The sequence below is a fragment of the Echinops telfairi genome, unplaced genomic scaffold, assembly GCF_000313985.2.
Source record: "Echinops telfairi isolate 266 unplaced genomic scaffold, ASM31398v2 ScPeMD7_5592;HRSCAF=6446, whole genome shotgun sequence".
Lineage (NCBI taxonomy): Eukaryota > Metazoa > Chordata > Mammalia > Afrosoricida > Tenrecidae > Echinops > Echinops telfairi.
Genome location: NW_022109491.1, coordinates 9,868,346 through 9,887,807, shown reverse-complemented (window position 1 = coordinate 9,887,807; position 19,462 = coordinate 9,868,346). Strand labels below are relative to the sequence as shown.

The window sequence follows — 19,462 nt, the reverse complement described above, 5'->3', positions numbered from 1 at the left end:
CCCGGCTTCGCTGATGCTTTGCTCAGTGTGCAGATCGAACGAGGATGGTGCGCAGATGCACACCTTTCCTGATTTTAAACCTTGCCGTATCCCCTTGTTCTGTTCGCACAAGTGCCACATCAACAATGATATGGCTTGTTCCACTTCCTCCTCCGAATTCGGCCGGAGCCTCTGGCAGCTCCCTGTCGAAGCACGACTGCAACCGTTGTTGGATGATCTGCAACACAATTTACTTGCGTGTGGTATCAGTGATATTGCTCTAGAGTTTGAGCATTCTGTTGGATCCCCTTTCTTTGGAATGGGCACAAATCTGGATCTCTTCCAGTCAGCTGGCCAAGTAGCATATGCAGTAGATGCGCCGTGAATCTTCCGTTGGGTGCAAGAATGGATCTGGAATCACATTTCTGCCATCACCTTACAGAGTCTGCTAACCCAGCACCTCACCAGGCATCCTCCTTTGACACTGAGCCTACGACTCTTAACTTCCTGGTTGGGGTTCTTTCTGCTACCATCCGGCGTCCTTCAGATGCCCTATCTCAGATGTCATGGGAACATCCTGCTCATTTAGAGGTATATCAGGCCCTGTTTTCCATCCCTAGGAATTCACTTTGGATTCAGTTGGGACTCTTCCCAGCACACATGGAAGAAAGCCCAAACCAAACGAGCTTCACTAAACCTACTAGCTGCTACAAAGGTGATTCTGCAGGACGGAGTAGAACTGTTGCACTGGGTTTCCAAGGCTATGAATCTGTACTAGAACGGAAAGCCTTGTCTCTCCCACAGAGCAACTAGTGGGTTCGAACTGCTGGCCTTGTGGTTAGCCACCCAAAATGTAACCAGTACTCCACTAGGTTTCCTTCACAGTAGCTTAATGCTTTTAAAAATGAGAAATGTATCGAGTTAAGGAACTGAAAAGACCAGTATGGTGGGCCCCAGCTAGATCCCAAACTCAAAAATGTCAAAGTACCTGGTGTCTATCTATCTTTGTAAAGGACCCCTCGTGACAGAGTGGGTTACACATTTCACAACTAACCACAAGGTCAGCAGTTTGAACCCACCGGGCAATCTTTGGGAGAAATATGAGGCTTTCTCTGCTCCCTTAAAGTTTTACAGCCTCAGACATCAGTCAGTGTGGACCCAAAAGCAGTGAATTTAGGTTTTATCTATCCATGTGACTGTCCATCTGTGGTCATCATTTCTGTGCGTTGTTGTAAACAGAAATGTCACAAGGAGGTGGCTTTAGTGAACAGAAATGTATTTTCTCACAGTTTAGGGGGATGGTGGTTCCAGAGCATGGCGCCACCTCTGGGGAAGGTGCTTTCTCTCCTTGCCCCTAAGGGAAGGTCTTGGGCTGTTTTCAGCTGCTGCATCTCAATTGCTTGACTACCTTCCGCAGCCGCATCTTCCCGGTCAGTTTGTTCCGTGTCTAATCTGCTCTTTTCCATTCTCCATGGCGACTGACTTAAAAGAGAGCCTCACTGATACTGGTGTCATTAACGTAACAAGGAGGCCTGTTTTCAGATAGGATTACATCCACTGCTATAGCGGTTTCAGATTTTCCAGTGCATATTTGGGGGAGACACAGTTCAATGCGTTGCACTTAGTTTCTCTCTAATCACCTTAGACAGGTTTTTCCTCCTAGTGGGCTCTTGACCAATTCTGAATCTTGAGAGCCCGCTGCCCTGGGCTGGCCCAGTTCAAGTGCTTGCCCTTAAAGCGATCCTTGTGGCCAGCGGGATGTGGTGCAGGAATGGACGCCATCCAGTGCAAATACCCACCATCAGAGCTTAAGGCGTCTCTCACTTCAGTCCCTCTCTGGGCTCTCAATGAATAACTCCGCTTAAAAACAAAAGAAACTCCCTGCCGTGGAGTCTGTGCTGACTCACAGCGACCCTGTAGGACAGCGTGGACCTGCCCCTGTGGGTTTCTGAGACTGCAACTCTTTACGGGAGTAGGAAGCCGCATCTTTCTTCCAAAGAGCAGCTGGTGGCTTCGAGCTCCTTGGGGATCCACTGGGACCCTCTGATCTGTTTCCACCACCCTGAGTGAAGTCAGAGATGGGCCCTTGCTTGTGTTGCATCATCAGATGAAGTCTTTCCCCCCATTAAAAGCTTCATCTGGAACTTCCTGTGCAATCAAAAAACAAATCCAGGCTCTGCAGGCCTGAGGTCGCCCCTAACGAGCTCTCTGGCCGCATCTCCGACCTCGCTCTGATTCTCTGTGTTTCATGCACACTGGACTGTTGCTGCCAGTCCCCCCACCTCAGGGCCTTGGCACTTTGCTGTCCTCCCACAGGAGCCCTGGGGGTGTGGCAATTGTGCAGTGGGCACAAGGTCTCTGTTTGGAACCACTCCAACGGAGGAAGATGGGCTTTCTTCTCTGTCAGTAGTTACCACGAGTCCTCCTCGACTCAACAGCAGGGAGTCTGCTTTGTTCCCTCCACGGAGGAATGCTCCTCCTCCCAGATTGTCCTCTGGCTGGCCGTTTCCTGCTAATGAGGCTTGTATTCCAGTGCCACCACCTCCAAGAAGCCGGCCAGTGTTGTTACCTCCAGGCAGTCCACACAGAATGCCTGTCCGTTCAGTGTAGGGCGTGGCCACAGTGGCCTCCCAGTTCTGCAAGTGGCCTTTCTTTCATGGCACACTGCGTGCTGGGCATCTCTGCACAGCCGCATGTGTGGGGCAGCAGGTTGTGGCCGCCTCCTTTGTCGCATTGCTACTCTTCCTGGCTTTTTCCCCCTCCTGCCCCCACCCTACCCTACCCCAGTCTGCCACGGCACCATTCCGACCCGTGCGGCAGAGGCGCAGCGACAGGGCAGCCCAGCGAAATGGCCTTCCCAGGAATGCGGATTGTTTTATTGCCGGTTAAATACGCTTTATGCTACCTGTGAATGAGGCCATTGTGACATTTAGCAACTGATTTGATTAAACACAGATGTGGGTTGGGCTCGGCGAGGAGCAGAGTGGCCAGAGAACAAGGTCTGGGTACGTGTTTGGATATCTGAAGGCAACGGGAGGCAGACAGCTCAGCGTCGGGCGGCTGGGATGGACGCCTCCCTTCCTGGCCCGTGGACCACGTCCTGGTGATCTCAGGACTCAGCCTGGTGCCCCAGCAGAATGTGTTTTCATTTGGGCTCTGCCCCTCGGGCCCGATCCGAGTTCATTAGGGGGTGGGGGCGAGGGGGGAACCTGTATTTATCCCACGAACTAAACAGAAACAGCTGGTCAGTGCAGTGCTGGCCTCCGAGGTGTCCCAGTGGTCCCACAAGAAGAAGGGTCTGGCCATACCTAGTGCCCACCAAGCCTCTGCCCACCTGGGGCTGCACAGCCCTCCTCATGGACCAAGCACATAAACTACACGTAGCTCCATTTTATAGACGGGGAGACTGAGGCTTAGCCAAGTCCAACCACTTGGCCGCCGTCACCACTGCACATAATCAATTAGGTCTGGGTTCTCTGCTGTCTTTGACCCTTCCAGGTCTAATGAGACAGCACTCAGCTCTTTTCTTAAGACCGAGTTTGGCCTGACAAGTATTTATTAAGTGTGTGTGTGCACAGTGTGTGGGGGGGGGGGGATGAACATTTTCAGGAAGAACACAAGCCTTACAGGGAAGGTCAAGGGCAGGGCAGGGCCGGGCATACCAGGTTGATTGATGGTGGAGCTTGCTTGCTGGGGTTACGCAGGGGCTTTCTTTGTACGGCCTGGGAAGGCAGGGCTGGTCTCGGTGCGTGACAGCAAAACAGGGTTGGCCTAAAAGACTTGAGGCAGCAGTGACCTGGGCTGCTCCTTGGTGACCTCAGAAGCCACTGGGCAGAGGCCCCCACACTGCCCGTGAATCTGGACTGCACCCGGGCATGAACCCTACTCGGCCTTCTAGTGCCACCTACCTCCTGAGGTGAAGCAACTTACACAGGGGAAAGGATTAGCCGGGGGGCAGGACATGGAGGCAGGTAGTGTGTGGTTATCATCGGTGGGAGCCCTGGTGGTATCACGGTGAAGCCATGGGCCAAGATCGGCAAGGTCAGCAGTTCAAAACCACCAGCCACTCTGAGGGAGAAAGACAGGGCTTTCTACTCCTGTCAAGAGTTACAGTCTGGGAAACTTGGGGGCAGCTCTAGCCTGTCCTAGAGGGTCCCCATAACTCGACAGGGACTTGATGGCAGTGTGATTGGAACAGCTGAGGCTGATCACCAAAAGGCTTCCGGGGGCTGAGGCTTCAGGAGAGCTCCGTGTGGCCGTGGAGAGGGAGGAAGGGAACTTTTCAGAGGAGGGGATTGACCAAGAGGACCACAACCCTCCAGAGGGCTCACCAGTCATCAAAGATGTTAATTGACCACGAAACAAATGATATAGCCACCCTGTTCATCCTGTCGAGCCCGTCCACGGGGAGAAGCCCCTGGGCCAAGCAGACATGGAAGTGCTCATGTACCAACTGCAAGGCTGGCAGTCCAAACGCGGCCAGAGGCACTCAGGAGAAAGGCCCGGTGACCTGGTTGCATGCGGTCTCTTCAATACAGATCACCTTGAGCATGCGGGGACACCTGGAGTGAGCGACTGGCTTGTTTTCGTTTGGTTAGTTGGTTAGCTGAGGACATGAGGCTGTTGGAAATAGACCCTGGGCAGTCACTGTGAGCCCACCAGTCAGTCATCCAGCCCTTGGGGAGATCCAGTCTGCACGGCCCCTGTGGCCAGCAGCCCCACTCCTGGGGGTGTACTCCATGAGACCCCACACCCAGATCCACAGAGGGGGGGGTGCCCAAGGATGTGGGCAGAGAGGGGAATCCCTGGATGTCCTCCCTGGGGGAGTAACAGGGTGGGAGACTGCTCAGCCGCGCTGTTGCCACAGCGGGTGTCCTGGGGTCCATCTAGACCCCATGTGACAGTGGAGCTGCCCCTCTGGTTTTCTGTGTTGTCATCACTATGGGAGCCAATAGATAGCCAGGCCTCTCTCCCAAGGAGCCGCTGGGTGAGTTCAAACTGCCAGCCTTTCGCTTGGCAGCCAAGCACCCAAACATTGGAGCCACCAAGGCTCATCGGGGCAGGTGAAGAGATGAGCAGCAGGCTGGAACGTAAGAGGAACGAGGTATCTCCGGCAACACACATGTCCCCACAGAACACGGACAGAGCTTAAGAGCCAAATGCTCAATGACAAGCAAACACCTCCAGACACCAAATGAAATGAAACAACGCACAGGGATCACGCGTAGAAACAGATGAGAACGGACACACTGGAATGGAGGGCTGTGGAGGGATGAGGGTGAGAGGTGGGGAAGAGGAAGAAACAGATCGATGAAAGAGGGGGGTCAGAGGTGAACTGCAAGGAAGACAGCACACCAGGAACTAAATCACGTCCATGTCAGCACCTGAGACTCGTCTCACACACTGCGGACGTGTGGTCGGGAGAGACCGGTCCCCGGGGAAGGACATCATGCGTGGTCAAGTGGAGGGACAGCGAAAGAGATGGGTTGACACGGGCTGCAACAGTGGGCTCAGGCACGGGAACAGTTGTGAGGGGGGGGTAGGACCGGGCGGTGTTCCACTCTGTTGTGCATAAGGTCGCTATGGGTCAGAGCCGGCTCGATGGTGCCTGACCACAACAGCAGCACCCGAGGGCACGATGGCTGAGAAGAAAGGGGCTGGCCCAGCGGCTGTCCACACAGGTCTCCGGACCACTGGGAAGCCAGAGTTCCAGGACCGCAAAGAGCTCCTCTGCTCCCCGTGTAGTAGGTTTTAATCTCAGTTTGCGCCCCCGAAATAGAGCTGACTTTACCTTCGGAGTTTCAAGTGTGATTTCTGTATTGAGTCACCGTTCCTGTAAGCCGGTGGGAATGGTCCATCCCAGACATCAGGAGTCTTCTTCCAACTGGAATCTTACCGAATACCCACTCGTTGATGGGTCGGGGGCTCGCCTGGCCTTGGTACTGACGTGTCCACTGGGCCTTTGCCCAGCAATGGCGATCTTTCATCGTTCTGCCTTTCTGGAACCAGAGATGGCAAGTTCTCATCCCACAGGCCACATCCACTTCAGACAAACACGTTTTTTTGTCTTTGCTTTTGAATGCCTCTTTGCCAGCGAATTTCTATGTGCTTCCTAGGCTTGCAACATCGGGAGATGTCATGTGGCAAACACAGATACTTCCTTCCCTTGAAAAACCAGAAACTCTAACTACATGAGACTCCCAATCCCCACATGTGAGCCACTGGGTGGTGTGGTATCCGTTAGGAATGCTTTGGGCTGCAAGTAATAGCAAGTGGGGCACCCATTGGCTTGAGCCATAATGAAATGCGTTGTGTCTTTAAGAAGTCTTCAGGTAGACTTTCATGGTTGGTCTAGCAGTTCAAGCACCTCATCAAGGACCCAGTTCCATTTATTCTCCACTCCTTTCCTCTCAGCCTGTAGGCTCATGCCCTACGGTGGTTACTCTCACTCCAGGCATTCCATCTCCACGGGATCCAGGCCAGAAGTTGAGGGGCATCCAGAGGAGCAGCAATAAAAGTTATCTCCCCTCAGAAGCTCCTTGGCCGGAACAACATTACACGGCCCCCCTCGGGCTTCGTGGGAATCTGGGAAGGCGAGAATCTGCCTTCATTGGTCAACCTCTAGAAACAGAGGCTCACAAGAGAGGAAAGAATTGGGAATGCTTACTGAGGAGCCCAAAGTAAATAAGCATTGGACTTAGCAAACCTCAGGGTCAGCAGTTCAAGCCCACCAGCCACTCTGCTGGAGATGGATGAGGCTGTCTGCTCCCATCAAGATGTATAGCTCTAGAAACCCCGTGGAAGGGTGCTATGAGTCAGAATAGACTCACTGTCAGTGAGTTTGCTTTCCTTGTTTCTGGAAGATTCAGACAGGGTCTGAGTGTACGCATGCTGCTCTGCCACAGTCCTGTCCCACACACACCCCTGTTTCCACCACCAAAGCTCTGTGTCGATTGCCTCCACCCAGCTACTTCCATCACTTAGCTTCCCTGCCGGCTGGACGGGGATGGACAAGGGAAGACAGAAGAAAAGACACATTCGAGTCACCTTGTTGGCAAAGACTATTGACGGCACCATGTTACGTACTGAATATTTCAGACTGAGCAAATCTGTCTTGAAGGCAGTACTCCCAGAATGCGTCCTCGGCTCTAGGACGCTGAGCCTCTCTGGGGACGTGTCATCGGAGGGCCCTGTTGGAGAAGGACATTAGACTTGGTAATGTGGAGGCCGCGTTGAAAAGAGGCAGCCCCTCAATGAGATGGATGGACACCGTGGCTGCAACGATGACCTCAGTCGGAACAACTGTGAGGATGGTGCTGGGCCGGGCCGGACCGAGTTTCCCTCTGTTGTGCGTAAGGTCGGGAGGCGTGGGAACCGACCTGACAGCAGTAACCACTGTCCACTTAGACTCGTTGTGCATAGTTGTTCCTGATCTGGGTCTTGCTGCTTTCCGTAGCTGTGTGTGGCTGAAGGGAACAGCATCCTAGCTGTGTGTGGCTGAAGGGAACAGCATCCTCTGCCCAGGACTTACTACTGTTGGTGCCTCCGGTTGTGCCCGCTCCCTCTCACCACTCCCTCTGTCCTCCTTCCCTCCTTCTCTAATCCAGGAGACGAGCTCTCTCCCCTTTAGGAAAAGCCTTCTGCCTTTATATCCTTACTAAGCCTTTTGCCTGCATCACTCATTGAGATCAGCCCACAGACTGTTCAGGTCCCCAATCATGTAAACTCGGACCCTAGGGACAAGAGGGAGCCCTTCAGCATCCCAGCGCTCGAGTGTAAGCTAGATCCCAGCAGTGCACACAGGCCGGTCCCCTGCACAGGGCCTCAGTGAGTAACCTGTGGCATGAGTGCCTGCCAGCCCTGTGCAGTGGACCCGCAGCTCGGTCTCCCCTAAAAATTAGCCATTGGAATTCAGCCCCTCCCCCACCGACAGTTTGAGATGCGACGGCTGCACCCTGGATCCTACCAGATACTGTGGTCAAAACATTGGTTAAGTTCTTTCCGCTGTCTCTTCTGGCTCACCCTACCACCTCCCAGCTCAGGGTCCCCGACTGTCGCGGAGGATCACCCCAGGGCAAGAGCTCAGACCATGACCCTGATACGCTCACCGACCACCTCTCACTCGTGATGAGCAAGTGAGGAATGAAACCCAGCTGTCCGCCTCAGACCCGGGGTGCCATGGCGGAGTGGGCACATGCCTTTGACACCCTGGCTTGATCATTCCTCCATTGTTGTAGCCATTCGCGATGTGCCGAGTGTCTCATCCGCCGTAGAAACTCTGACCTGGAGCTTAGCAGGCCCCTCTGAAGCGCCCTCCTTGAAGGCACAACTGGAACACAGCTTGTGGGGCGTTCACCCTGTGTCGCAGGCAGCCGCTGGCTCTCGGTGGAATTCCCTCCCATCTCTGAGGCTGCAGGATGGTGCGGTATTGTCTGCAATAGCCATGCAGCAGGCGGGCCCACTTCCCATGGGGCACCTCAGCCCTCTCCTGATGGCAGTAACAATAGGCTGATGGGTCTTTCCAAGCTGATTATGTTGGAAGGATCCAGGACCTCCCCCTCAAAGGGCTGCTTTGTGGTCTCAAAACAGGTTTCCCTTGCCCTGAAGGGCTGGCTCAGTGAGCAGAGAAGCCTTCTGGGGGGGGTCTCAGCAGCCCAGTAAGTGTGAAGCCAATAAAAGGCCGAAGGGAGAGAAGATGGCTGATGCTGACGGGGTAACCAAAGGCCAGGGGCTGTGGCGTTGACTTGATCCTCATGGGTGTCTGAGAACATTGCTCCAAACAGTGTCAAGACCCAGTCTGTCAAAGTAGATGGCCAGGCCTTTCTTCTGAGGTGCCTCTGAGTGGGCTCCGACTTCCAGCCTCTTGGTCAGCAGCTGCACTCGTTAACGGTTTGCAGCACCAGGGACCCTGCCGAGGGGGGTGGATGGGCGTGAGCTCTGGGGGGCAATCCTTGAGACACAGATAGAATCTCCATGGAATGGTTACGTGTTGGGCTATTCACCGGAAGATCAGCAGTTCAAAACCACTAGGCATTCCGTAGGTGAAAGGTGAGGCTTTCTACTCTCATATAGAGTTCCGGAACTTTTCACCACCTGCTGGGGCTGAAGTCGAGGCAGCAGGAGGCAGTGCTGGGAGGTGGCGAGAAGCAGCTCAGACGCTCCTGGGCCAGCCCCAGAACCTTTCTGAAACCGAGTCTCTAGAAACAAATAATAATCCGGTGAACCCTGGAGCCACACGAGGTGGAACTGCCCATGCCCACGGGCATGCGGGTTTCCTTGCCACGACCTCAGTGAGCTCAGGCGCTTTGCGGATCCTCCCAATCCGTCTCCACGTGAGCGCTGCGTCTCTCCTGTGAGGCTTTGGCCTGAGTGCACAGTGCTCGCTGCAGTAACAACCGGGGCGGGGGAGACGACAGTTCAAATTCTTGTTGTTCAAGGACCAATATTGAATTATACATGGATTTTTGGACTACTCATTATTCAAAGGCCAACTGTATTCTCCTTGGTGAGTGGACAGCAGGTGGGATGAGTCACGGTGTCTGAAGGTCTCCGCAGTCAGAGGGCAGTGTCCAGTAGGTGGGAAGGGAATGCCCTTGACTTGGGATGGCGCCCTCCCTCGGAGTGCTCTGGCACCCAGTGCTTCTCAAACTCCCTGTGCCCGGGGCTGTGCTTTCTTAACTTCGTGTAAATACACGAGGCCATACGGTCCCAGTGGGGTCAGTATAACCCCCACAGGGGCAAACACGACTCTAGAGGGGAGGGTTGAAAGATTCTTACTCTTTTTATGTATAAAACACAAATACATATACAGCGCCTACAAGGATCCTCAGTCTGTGATATTATGATTCAACAGAGGGAGCCCTGCTGGGGTCGGGGAGGAATGTTTAGGAGCAATAGTGGAAAGGGGAAATTTTGAGTGACCAGACTCCCTATCATCAGGTCAATTCTGACGCGTCGTGGCCTCTCAGCCAGGGGGGAATTACTCCTGTGGGTTTCCGAGCCTATAACTCTCTGGGAGTTGAAAACCTCATCTTATCCTTCTCAGTGGCTGGTAGATTCAAACAGCTGACCTTGCAGTGAGTCTCCCAGTGCATAACCGAGGGCCATCCCTTTTCCAAGACGTGGTTTTCCCATGAGTAGGTTGAGCAGCCCTAAGTCACTCTGTTACATGGCTCTCGGCGATCCTTGCTTCCACATCTGGCCCCTGGTATCATGGCGGACGGGACAGTGTGTGGTGTCTGCGGCTGGGGACCCACGTGGTCCATCATGGTTCCATCCTGTGCCTGTAATAGCTCAACACCTAACAAGCCCCATCCCTCATTTGTCAGCCTCTACTCTCCCCGCCCCGTCGCGGCAGCACCTGCCACTTGGGGATATTTGGTCCATCACTGGCAAATGCATTGTTGAATGAATGAGTGGATGAATGGATGGATGGATATCCACTTAAAAGTGGCTCTTGTGAAAACCAGTCCATTGCTGTAAGGCAGTGCTTCTCTCCTGTGGCGATGTCTTCCGCGACAAAGAAGTGTATCTCTTTCTCAGCTAAAAGTCCAAGCTACCAGGGCAGTTCTGGCCTGCAAGTGTGGTGAATGGAGTCCAGGCTCCATTCATCTTACTGCTGGGCTGTGAGAACTGCCAGCAGGAGAGGGGCAAGGGTGGGCCTGTCCTTGCCCTCTAAGGGCACCACCAGGAAGTTGTGCACATTCATCCCCCGTTCCCTCATCCAGAACTCCACACAGGGACGTACTTGGCCTATCCCAGGAAAGCTGGGAAATGTAGTGTGTGTGTGTGCTCTAAGCAGCCTTGTGCCCCGTGGAAAAGCAAGCATTCTGTTTCAACACCAGAGACGAGGGGAGTGGCCACTGGCGGGCACCTGGCCTCGGTGAGATGGATTGGCTCAGAGGCGGCAGTGGGCTCAAACAAGGGCGGTGAGGAGGACGCAGGTCCGGGAAGTGCTTCGTTATCTTGTCCGTGGGGTCACTATGGGTTAGAAACGACTCAGCTGCAAGACCTCAAAGGAGCGCTGGTGGTGCAATGGGCTGCTGAGTGGAAGGTCACTGGTTTGAACCCATCGGCTGCTCCCAGGGAGAGAGGCGAGGCTGGCCGCTCCCGTAAAGAGCTACAGCCTTGGAAACCAGAAGGGATCGTTCTGTGCTGCCCCGGAGGGTCCTTTGGAGCCAGAATTGACTCGGTGGCATGGGTTTGGTTGGGGGGCAAGACCTGCCACCGTCACTGTAAGACAGGAAGTTTCCCTTGTCTTGGCACTGTCTTTCCTGGACCTCACCGGGCAGTCAGCAGCCAGGATTAGTGGTCAGTGTTCACAAGGAGGGGGTCTATGGGAAAAACCCTGCAGACCCCAGAGCGCCCCCTCGCCATTCTGCCACATCCTTCTCCTTCAGGTCCCGCCCCAGCTGCAGGAAACGTCATCTGTGTCCCCGTTCCTCCCTGCCACAGGTGCAGCCGGGATCTATCAAGGTGCCAATGGACTGAGCAGCGCGGCCGGATTCGGGACTGTGCACCAGGTAGGTCGGCCTCCTCGCCGCCAGCAGCTTTTCTGATCTTTCCTGAAACTAGGGCCCCTCAGGAAGCTCACGGGCACCCAGGGCCTGCGCCCCGCCCCGCCCCCTACTCCCTGAGTGTGCAGACTGCAGGGGACAGAGGTGCGGAAGGCCACCACAGGCAGAGCCGCTGGGATGATAGCTTTTCAGAGCTGGAAGGTCCTGGCCATCTAGAATAAGCACTCTTGACACAAGCACCCATTAAAAAATGCAAATGTGAGTGCTCTTCGTGAGGCCGTATTGTCCTTGCCAAGGGTTCAAATCTACCTTGTGCACCCAACTCCCCAGGGCAGGGGTCCTCAAACTACGGCCCACGGGCCATATGCGGCCCGCCGAGGACATTTACCCAGCCCGCCGGGTGTTTTACCCCCATTTGGTTTTTTACTTCAAAATAAGCTATGTGTAGTGTGCATAGGAATTTGTCCATAGTTTTTTTTAAAACTATAGTCCGGCCCTCCAACGGGTCTGAGGGACAGTGAACTGGCCCCGTTTAAAAAGTTTGAGGACTTGGGGGGTAGAAAGGAAGAATCTATCACAAGGATCTACATATACCCCCCTCTCTGGGGGATGGGCAACAGAAGGGTGGGTGAAGGGAGACACAGGGCCGTATAAGATAAGATATAATAATAATTTATAAATTATTAAGGTCCACGAAGGAGGGAGGAGAGGAGAGGGAGGGGGAGAGGGAAAAGGAAAATGAGGAGCTAATTCCAGGAACCCAAGCGGAAAGCGAATGATGAGAATGATGAGGGCAACAAATGTATAAGTGTGCTTTACACAATTGATGTATGTATGGATTGTGATGAATTGTATGCGCCCCAATAAAATGATTAATTAAAAAAAAGTTTGAGGACCCCTGCCCCGGGCCTGGTGTCTGAACGCCCGGCTCGAAGGGAGTGCTCTATAGATACTTGTTAAATCCATGAGTCCCTCCTCGCAGGATGACTAAGGGCCCGTATATGGGTGCTCTTGAGATTGCTTAGCGAACACATGGTGAGCTCACCCCCTAGGAGGCACTGGAAACAGAAGCGGACAGTTGGGGAGCCATCTGAAGGGGCCGTCCACAGACTGAGCTGTGCTGGGGGACGAGAAAGAGAAGGACCCTGGTTTTAGTGTTTTCTGCGGAGTCTGTTTCTCCCTCTCTGCTGGGAATCGAGAACTTCAGTGTATCCAGACCCAAACCGACCTGGGTAGCTGCCTCCCTCACACCTGTGTTTTTTCCCTTTCCCTCCCCAGGACTACCCTTCCTACCCCGGCTTCCCGCAGAGCCAGTACCCCCAGTATTACAGTTCATCCTACAGCCCCCCGTACGTCCCGGCCAGCGGCGTCTGCCCCTCCCCGCTCTCCACATCCACCTACGTCCTCCAGGATGCTTCTCACCACGTCCCCAACCAGAGTCCTGAGCCCCTCGCTGGTACGTACCGTCACTGTCGCTCAGCCCCGCAGGGCTGTGGTTCTGAGGACACCCCGGGCCTGGAACCAACTGCAGCAAGGACTGCCAAGGGCTAAGTCCCGCCTTCCGATGGGCGTGTGGTTTTTGTTTTGTTTGTTTGTTTGCTTTTGTTTTTGAAACACATCCGTTCGTATTAATTCCTGGGAGTCTTAATGTGTCATTTTGTAAATTAGCTTGCTTATTTTTCACAATTCCCCAGACATACAGATCACATAGCATACACTTCACGTGCTGTGTCCTATGCATAAGCGTGGTGCAACCACCGCCACAATCAGTTCCAGGACGTTCCTTCTCCGTGTGCTCATAGTCATGAGCACCCTCTTCCTGCCAGCTTCCCCTGCCGGGTCCCTTTGCATCTCCCAATTCAGTGCTGGTCTCCATAGGTTGACCTAACCTGGGTTTCACAGACAGAAAATCCAGACAAGACAAACAAACAGCCCAACAACAGTGCACAATAAAACCAAGACAACGGTCGGTCAAAAACAACACAGAAGGGGTTAAGAACTGAAGCCAGTATCTATTGGGTCAAGAAGGAGATCAATAACAAGGTATCACATGTGGAGCTCACCACAGTTGCAATAACAACAACAACACCCCCAGACCCGCAGCGGCCTCTGTCTGGGGACATGGCCTTCCCTTCTCTGGGTTACTGTCCCAGGAGATTTATCAGAGGCTTAAGCTGAACGGGCCACACCCAGGTAGGTGTGTTGAATTGGACCCAGGTTCAAAGACCATTTACCGAATGAGTCTAATTTTGGGTTTAAGTGCTGGCCTACTAACAGAAAGGTTGGCCATTCAAACCACCCCGGGGCGCCGTGGATACAGTTTGACCCCAAAGGGTGGTAGCCTTGAAAACCCTACGGTTTTCAAGTTCTCTGGGGTCACCCTGCGGCAGAACCACCGAGCCAAGGATTAACACCAGCAAGTCCTCTGGAGAGATCTACCCAAACCTGATCTTCGTCCCCAAGTGACAGTGCTTGGTGGGGCTGGGGAATGTCTGTGTCCTTTCGACAGAAGATAAACAAAGTTTGTGAGCTGCCTGGCCCATGGAGACGAGTCTGAATGGAAGAAGCCTTGGTACGCAGGGGTTGACGGGTTGCTGCTAACCGAAAGATCAGTGGTTCTGAAAACGAAAAGGTTAGTGGTTGCGTCCATCTGCCGCTCTGCAGGGGAAAGAGGCGGCAGTCTGCTGTGGTCAAGATGACCGCCTCGGAGCCGCGTAGGGCCGGTTCTTCTCTGTCCTGTGGAGTCGCTGGGAGTTGAAAACAGTCAGAGGGCAGTGGAGTCGGTTGGCTTCCCAGTTGGTTGTTTGGTGTTTGGAGCCAGGCACAGCCTAGACTGGTCTCTGCAACCGGCGAGCAAGCAGTGTCAGAGGTGCTGAGCCACAGGCTGCCATCCTCCTCAAAGACACAGGGTGCTCACCACTGCCACCGCCTCTAACCCATGAGGACTGGCTGGCCCAAGGGCTGAGTCACTTGCTAGCAATTTGTTGGTGGATCTGGGATACTAATCCCAAGTCTGTCGGCCTCCATGGCCGGTGCACCTGCTACCCACCCACAGAAAGCTGAGAAAACGTCGCTATGACCTTCCAACCTGGGACTGCCTCACACACTTGAGACACCGTGAATGCTAGAGCCCATCCCAAGGCTCCCGTTGGATGGTGTTGGGGGCCTGTACATGGTCACTGTCCATGGCTGCTGAGAGGTTGGTGGTTCGAGCCCAGCCAGAGGCAGGTCAGAAGACACCTGCGGTGGTCTACTCATGTAAACTCAGCTGTTGACCACCCAGTGGGGCCCAGTTCTGCTCTAGCACACAGGGCGAAGGATCAGGCTTGGTAAGTAGAGAGACGGTGTCAGAAAGGAAGACCTTGAGGAGACAGATGGACATGGGGGCTTCGACAATGGGCTTCAAACGCAGAATGATCGTGAGCACGGCTCGAAAGCGAGGCTGTGTCGTTACCACGGCACCGAACAACGACAGTAACTTGTATGGGCTCCCCCTGAGTCAGAACCAATTCGCTGGCAACTGTTCTTGTTGGTATTGGTCTGGACTTCCTGCCTTTAAGAGACAGAAAATCCTTTTCATGTTGGCTTCCGTTTCAAAAACGAAGAAAGCCATTTGGGGTGTAACCCACCAGGGTAGAGGTGGAGGACTAGATCTGGGCCCCATTCCCCTCTTCCACCTGCCTCGTGGGTTCAGTTTTTGGATTCATTCCATCCTCTATCAAGTCTTCCCCTGATGGCGGCTACACCAGGATGCCACATACTGCCTCGCTTCTCCCCAGCAGCACAGCGAGTGTCTCCTTCCCAGCAGTGCCTACTAAAGTCCCAGAAAACGCTCCCATTGGCCCAGCATCGGTCCCATGCCTTCTGCGAACCAATCTCTGTGGTGAGTGGGGTGGACGGCTGTGATAGCACCAATGCCTGTGATTTGGCTCGTGTGCCCAGAGTGGGTGCCGGAGTTGGGTTCATTCTCCTCCAACCCACCTGGTTTCCAAAAGCAACTCGGACCATTATAAACAGAAGATGACAGACGGCACAGGAGGTGAGCGAAAATGACAGGTGGCCACACCTCAGTCACGATGAGGGAAATGCGCTAAGGTCCACACGTGGGCCCCTCTGTGATCACAGAGCTGGATGTGTCCATCCTTCTATAACCAAGCCAGCAGCCGATGGACTCCCTCATCCCACAGACTGCCGTGCACATACATGTCTCCTCTCCCATGAGATCCTTGGGGCTTATCTGCGCCAGATCACATGGCCAAACAGAACCTCAGAAATATCAAGTCGAGATGGCATTCTGTCACTGTGGTTCTTGTTCTGAGAAGCCCTGGTGCCCCGGGGTTTTGCGTAAGGCAAGAAGGCATGGTGGGACCAACTTGTCTTCAGGCGGTCATCCGTGGTGAGCAGGCAGGCGAGCGAGCTAGAAAAGAGCGAGAAAGCTTCATCTCCCCCAACTGCACCCCAGGGAGAGGTCCTCCGTGAGCCCGCGCTGTCGGTTTAAGCTCTTCTCGTGTCTGCCCTTGAGGCCACATTCGCTACCCTTTGTTAGACACGTGGAGATACACAGCCGATCAATTTTACACCCACTTTGGGGGCCGCTGAGTGTTTGAGCGTTGCTTATGCTCATCAGGATCTCATCACAGAGTATTTAACGAAGACGTTTGTACCTACCTAGGAGGCTTGGTGGCGGAGTGGTTACCCATTGGGCTGTGATCCAAGGTCAGCAGTTCTAAACCACCAGCCGCTCCTCAAGAGAAAGACAAGGTTTTCTACTCCCGTAAAGCGTTACAGTCTCAGAAACTCACAGGGGGGTCGTTATGGGTTAGCAACAACTCATTGGCAGTTTGTTTGGGGGGAGGAGTAGGTAACTACCTAACAGCATCCAAATTGTCTCAGGAGGGTAGGAAACTGGACCGGCCTTGAGTTAACTCCGGACATCGTGCTTGCCAAAGCTGGTTTTGGCAAAAGAGAAACACAAAGAAGCGGATGAGTTAAGGCAGAGAGGACATAGAAGCAGGAACCCTTCAAACCGATGCCCCTCCCTACCCGCACGATGAGAATGGAGTGGGGCCCAACGACTGCACTCCTCAAGAATTCAGGGTAGGGGGAAGGTCATCTTGTGCCAATCGGGCACAACCATAAAGGCTCGCTGTGCGTCTTTGAAATGTCTCCTTGATTGCTTCCTCCTGTTCTTCATTTACCCCTTGGTCTAAGGTTCAACAATAAGTGGTTGAGATGGTTTTTACTGTGTGTCTAACAAGTGCTCATAAAACCTAATGGCATAAATAATTGTCAGCTATAACCGAGGTCTCCAGCCTCTTTTCCCTAGTGTCCACTATAAAGGAAGAGCAGAGAAGGAAGCTCTTGCACACACACGTACACACACATGCACTCTCTGGGCCTTTCCCATAAAAGCTCCACTTTTGAAATGATCCAGGATTTCGTTGAGTGCTGGGTTCCAAACTCCAGAGGCCCAGAAAGTGTCTGCGTCCCAGACAGACCGGGCTTGCTCTTCCCTCGTCTTGGGAGACTCTTCCTCCCAGCGCCGCTGCGGGGCCGCGGTGACATGCAGGAACATTGATATCAAGTACCAACAATTTGCAGATGATTTCAGGCAGTTGGCTGCTGCTGAGGGCGCAGTCAGACAACTGATGCTGCTTCAGAGGGAGAAGCAAACCAGGAGTGGTGGCTTGAGGGGGTTGGGGTTTGGCTTTGTTTTCATTGTCAGTGTGGACTCGAGTCATCTGAAAAGAAATTGGAGGAATTTTTAAAAAGAGACAACAAGGAAGCCTTCTTAGCTTTGTAGAGCAGCTCTCTTGCCAATTAGAGGCGACACTGGGGGAGCCGGGAGGGAACGGCTGGAGGAGAGAGAATCGGGTCCTCTATGCAATTTGACAACCTGGGACCCCGAGGGCAGTCCTGCCCTGTCCTGTAGGGTCACTGTGAGTTGGCAGCGACTCGGTCGTGATGGGTTTGGTGTTTTGGAACCAAATTAAAAATGCGCGTCCCCTTTAGTCCAACTCTTCTGCTTCTGGGAATTCATTCAAAAGATAAGCTCACGTGGCTACAAAGACTTGAGTAAAAGAATATCTTTCGCAACCTTGCCGTCGCAAAAGACTGACACAACCTGCACATCTGGAAAGGAGGCACGGAGGGAACATACAGTGCACGGGGACATTGCTAGATTGGGGGTCACCTAATGCAGTGTAACTCATGGTGTGCCCCGTGGCAGGACAAGCTGGCTGAACAACACACCTCTCTTAGCTCCAAGGCTCCTGGCAGCTCCTCCCCCTGCCCTTTGATTCCAGGGAGATCCCTCTTCTCCACCCAGTGGCAAACACACAGCCACCTGCCTGCCCCTTGCTGGTGGAGGTTGAGGAGTGACAAGTTATCACCTTGGGTGATGGGCAACGCCAACCCTAGTGATGCCACTTTGATGGTGTCCGCTCCTTCCTGGTGCTGGCTGCCCTGCTGCCACCATCCCTGAAGATCTTGGGGTCATTTTGGCATCACCCCTCTGGCAGTGTCAGGAGGTAGGGTAGTGCTTCCAGTGTGGGGCACCAGAGGACCTAGATGGTGCCCGATACCACCAGTGACCACTGCCCAGAAAGGCAATAAAGGCATCCTGATAAAAAGGGAGGGAAACGGGCGACAGACCTAAAAAGTCTTAAGGAATCCAGATGTTCTGGACCCTATTGAGTCTGGAGGAGTCCCCAAGTTGTTCTTCCAACCTTGACTGGAAGTCATCCCCTGAAATCACCTGTATGTGATAGTCTACAGAGTGTCACCCTTCAACGGTGTATTACTTCCTGTACAAAGGATCTCTGTAAGACCAAGAGGTCAACAGCCATTGTCAAAAGCGCAGATGAGAAGGCTGATGCGGGCTGGAGGAAGGGAGATGAGGTCAATGGAGTGAAACAAGTAGGACAGAAATAATGAGAACGTGGCCCCATGTGGAGATTTTAGCCAGTGCCGCCGATCATGATGTCTAGAGACTCCAGAACAGGAGAGGGTTTGCTGTGTGTATTTTCCGACAAACTAAAACTCTGTTTCAAAAAGAAATGAGAGCTCCTCTCCTCCGGGAAATACTGTGTACTTTTTAACACGGTACCGGTGTCCCCAGTGAATAAAACCAGACCAAACTCACTGCCATCAAGTCAATCCAACTCATAGCAACCAACGCTCTAGGATGGGGGAGACCTGCCCCTGTGGGTTTTCAAGACTGTAACTGTTTATGGGAGTAGAAAGCTCCGTCTTTCTCCTGAGCAGTATCTAGTTGTTTAAAACACCTGACCTTTCAGATCGCAGCCCCACGAGTAGCCACTCCACTGTCAGGAAAGGCAGCTACGTGGGAAATCCTGCTCTGACCAACAGGGTTCCTGTGAGTCAGAATTGACTCAATGGGTTTGCTTTTGTGTCTATTAGAAAGGAAAAAGTGAAACTTCAAGAAATAAAAGGAAATAAAATGATGAGATAATCTATGGGGGAAATTCAAAGGACTCTACCCCCCCAAAAAAAATTAAAAACACCTCCTAGAACTAGTAAGTGCGTTTGGCAGTGTTGCAAGGTACTAAGTGAATATATAAAAATCAGCCACATTTCTGTACTGGATTAGCAAAAAACAATACAAACCAGGAATTAAATGACATTATGGTAGCCTCATGAAATATGAAATACGTAGAGAAGAAAAGATGTATGAGATTGGAAATGACCAAGTGTTGCTGAGCAAAGTTCAAGGCCCAGAAGAATGGAGGTCTATACCTGGTCCAGGAACTCTGTTGGTGGTATGGGTTGGGCTGTTAGCCTCAAAGTCACTAGTTCAAATCCATCAGGAACTTCAAGGGGAAAAGATGAGGCTTTCCACTCCTGTAAAGAGTTCATCTCGTTGCCCTCATTATTCTCAAAACATTTCCTCTCCACTTAAGCCCCCGGCATTAGGTCCTCATTTCCCCCTCCCTCCCCCCTCCCCC

General features: G+C 53.2%; 1 protein-coding gene across 3 annotated transcripts in view; it reads left to right on the top strand.

The window, feature by feature from the left end:
• EYA2 (EYA transcriptional coactivator and phosphatase 2) overlaps positions 1–19,462 on the top strand; it is a 164,538-nt gene that overhangs the window by 59,699 nt on the left and 85,377 nt on the right. For all 3 annotated transcript variants that reach the window (XM_045295312.1, XM_045295311.1, XM_004698039.4), the window contains 2 exons: positions 11,434–11,501; positions 12,774–12,951. In XM_045295312.1, the coding sequence (XP_045151247.1) occupies positions 11,434–11,501; positions 12,774–12,951 (246 nt within the window). The remainder of the gene's footprint in view (positions 1–11,433; positions 11,502–12,773; positions 12,952–19,462) is intronic.